The 3650-nt window shown below is 42.3% G+C and overlaps 1 protein-coding gene across 1 annotated transcript in view; it reads left to right on the top strand.

Annotated features, from left to right (window-relative positions):
• LOC102680405 overlaps positions 1–3650 on the top strand; it is a 17168-nt gene that overhangs the window by 6629 nt on the left and 6889 nt on the right. Inside the window, exons 3-4 of the mRNA XM_031513412.1 lie at positions 1862–2014; positions 2722–2805. Coding sequence (XP_031369272.1) covers positions 1862–2014; positions 2722–2805 — 237 coding nt within the window. The remainder of the gene's footprint in view (positions 1–1861; positions 2015–2721; positions 2806–3650) is intronic.

Raw genomic sequence — 3650 nt, 5'->3', positions numbered from 1 at the left:
TATATATATATATTTCTCGTTTCGATTAATTCCATTCGATTCCTCCTGGGCGAATTTTAATGAACGTTCGATCGTAATAAGGGATAAAGGGACGTGTTCCGAAACACGTACAGGTTTCTCAGAAGACTCCCTCAGGAAACGCGAGTACCGATCCATGACGTCACATCCGCCGAATTAATTTTCCGCATCCACGCACGCGTGCCTCTTTTCCCATGCATCCGTGACTCGATTCGTACTCGAAAGAATACCTACGACTTTTCTCGTTCTCCGTTATGCTCCATCGTATCTCTCTTTCTCTCTAGTCGGAGAGGGATTGCACACGACCATGCTGCTAGTGCGTATTTGTGGTTTGCAAAAATCAAGAGAAACTTGTTCCTAAAAGGAGGACGCCAGAGATGCGAACAGCTTCCTCGTAGCATCCATTTCGATCAAACCAATATAATATGCAATTTCAAAAGAAAATAATATTTACGTATTATTTTTAACGTATAAAAATTTGTATAATGAAACCAGTAATTTTAACCGTTGGAATTAAAATATGTCGTTTCTCGAGTATCTGTACGATCGAAACATCTCTACCTCGTTGTTTTTAAATCCACTCTTAAAAAGAAGAAACGTTGTTAGTTACGTATTATTTTTTAGACTTTAACGAGTCACGAGAATTACGAGAATTCCGCTCGCGATCGTTTGCATAATTTTCGTAACGCGACGATCGCATTCTCACACTTCGCGAGATCTTAAACGCGTAATCAACGTCGATCTACGTCGTTTCCTCGACGACACGAGGTATTATAAATTAATTAAAATGTTACTCGCGAGTCGATCGCGAGGGTTGAATCGCGTTGAAATTACCAAGGAATCTCCAACTCTTTTTTCCTTTTTTTTTTTTAATCACCAATGCCACGGACGTGATAATTAGCCCGGCTACGATGAGAATATCCGGGTGAGCCATGAGAAAACCCCCGCGAATCTCGTGAGAACGCGCGCTCGTACGAATTACGAGGCGAATCGCAATTAAACGGGAACAGATAACACGCGTTGCGATCGTTCGATCTCCTCGCCGATAAAACTCTCGCTTTGACATTTTTCTCGAAATCTCGATCTCGATCTCGAAAAAGATCCCCCGCTCAATTTGTAAAACGAAAACTCTATTCGACGATCGTTGTTCAGATTATCCGCCAATCCTTTTATCGCGATTCTTCCCTCCCCTTCGGTTCTTTTCGCCATACGTACTCACATTATACAGTATTTCCTCTTCGCGCGCGATCGTTACAAAATACGCAACAAGCGTGACGACAAGCTCGGCCAATTATTTCGATTCATTAAGAGCAGGAAAGGGACTTCCCTTACAACTTTAACGCCCCGACCATAATCGGAATCCAACGGACCCAAACGCCCGCGGCCACCCTTCTCAACGTCACGGTGCGCTCCTCTCTCCCTTCACATCGCAGATTATTGTTATTAATATCGTTATGCGCTCTCGATACCGCGTGCAATCCTTCTCATCCATTCTATCAGTTCTACCACTCATCTTCTTGAACCGTTTCCCTCCCTCGTGGAAATTCCTTGCGTGGAATCGATCCACACCCTCGTACGGGAGCGAGTGCATAGAGGAGAGAAAGCGCGTGAGAGAAGGGAGGGGGGCGAATCGAGGCTGACAAAAAAACTGTTTCGCTACACTTCGGTCGGAATGATAAACACCTGGCGTTCACCTCGATCGATAAAACTTGTTTCTCTCCAATCTGCGGATTCTTCTTCTTCTTCTTCTTCTTCTTCTTCGATCCAGGGTTGGGAAGAGCGCGCGGTCACGCGTCTCGCTTACATTCACCCATTCGCAGCGGATTCAAATTGTTTCTTTTAGGACTCGCACGGGATCGAGGAGCCAGAGGCGGCACTAGTCACGGACACGTCCCAAGATGTCAAAGTGCTGGGTGGTTCGCAGAACCAAACTCACACGAGCGTGATCTTCTCGCGTAGCTGGCAGACCTGCGACCCTCAGGATCATCGGCTTACGGTAAGAAGAAACATAAAGAACGGTGTTACGAGGTGTTCGTTTCAATCTCTCGATCTCGCACGACACACGATATCCCTTATTTAATCGTACCTTCTTCCACATTTCTTCCTTGTCCATTTTCGTTTTCTGTCTTTCTCTTTTTATATCCTCGAATAAAATTTGTGAAAAAAAGGGGATCGTGTTTTAACTTAAAGTTCGTAATTATACTTTAGAGCGATTAGAAGGGAGACGAGAAATTGTCCGATATTCGATTCTTGACGAAGCTTGGAGGGATTTGGAGGATTTGCAAGACAAAAGCCTGGATAATAATAAAATTCGCGAAGAGAATCTTCCTTCTCTTCCTCCCTTCCCTTCCTTCCCTCGATTTATGTCCGCCACGAAAAGAAACCGTGACTTCAAGAAGAGGGCTTAAGGCCCCGCTACGCCGAATTCCCGCAGCGATGTTTAGGCATTTAGCATGCCGTTCGCGAGCCTCGTGCGTCTTCTCAATTCTACCCGTTCTCAGAGGTGCTGCACTCGGTCCTTTAACCAGCGTGGCGTCCAGCCCATTAAAATACTTCTTAACGAACTAAACCATACTTTTTATTCCTTNTATATATATATATATATAGAATTAAAATATTCAAATCGTTTGCCACATAGTAATATATATGTATATATAAATATATCTTAGTCTTGGTTAATCGTACGTTCTTCTTGATGCATAGCCACCGGTTTCAGACAACGTGGACACCACCTACTGGTGCAAAATTTTCAAGGCCCCTCACAAAGAGAAGCACCACATGATCGGGGTAAGTGTGCAAATCGAAAATTTTATTCGATCAAAATTCGACGAGACGTGTGCGTGCGTCTCTTATCCGTGTGTGTGTGTGTGTGTGTGTATTCGTTTCGGAATATGTTTTCATACTCACGATGAGTGCAAAGGAATGTGATAAGGTTGGGCCTGATTCGTATGTGCTCCACGAATCACGGTCATCCATGCCGGACATGGCACCGTGTGGACGAACGTCATTGGAATAAAGAAGGGCCTCGCGGAATGATGTCATTCCGTGCTCCGAAACGTTCCCCGATTCTCAATGGGGAATCTCCGTTCGTCGAGATTCTCTCGGGCGAGAGACAGACAGAGACAGACACAGAGACAAAAATAGATAGATAGATAGATAGATAGATAGATAGATAGATAGATAGATAGAGATAGATAGATAGATAGATAGAAATAGATAGATAGATAAATAGATAGATAGATAGACAGATAGAGAGAAAGAGAGAGAGAGATAAACAGAGACAGAGATAAATAGATAGAGATAGATAAATAGATAAATAGATACTTAGAGATAGATAGATAGAGAAAGAGAGAGAGAGAGACAAACAGAGACAGAGATAGATAGATAAATAGGTAGAGATAAATAGATAGAGAGAGAAATAGATAGAGATAGATAAATAGATAGATAGATAGATAAATAGAGATAGATAAATAGATAGATAGATAGATAGATAGATACATAGAGATAGATAGAGAAAGAAAGAGAGAGAGAGAGAGAGAGAGAGAGAGACAAAGATAAACAGAGTTAAATAGATAGATAGAGATAAATAGATAGAAATAGATAGATAGATAAATAGATAGATAGATAGATAA

This window comes from Apis dorsata, unplaced genomic scaffold (genome assembly GCF_000469605.1).
Source record: "Apis dorsata unplaced genomic scaffold, Apis dorsata 1.3 scaffold_634, whole genome shotgun sequence".
NCBI classification, from domain to species: Eukaryota; Metazoa; Arthropoda; class Insecta; order Hymenoptera; family Apidae; genus Apis; species Apis dorsata.
This window is presented reverse-complemented; position numbering and strand designations above follow the sequence as displayed.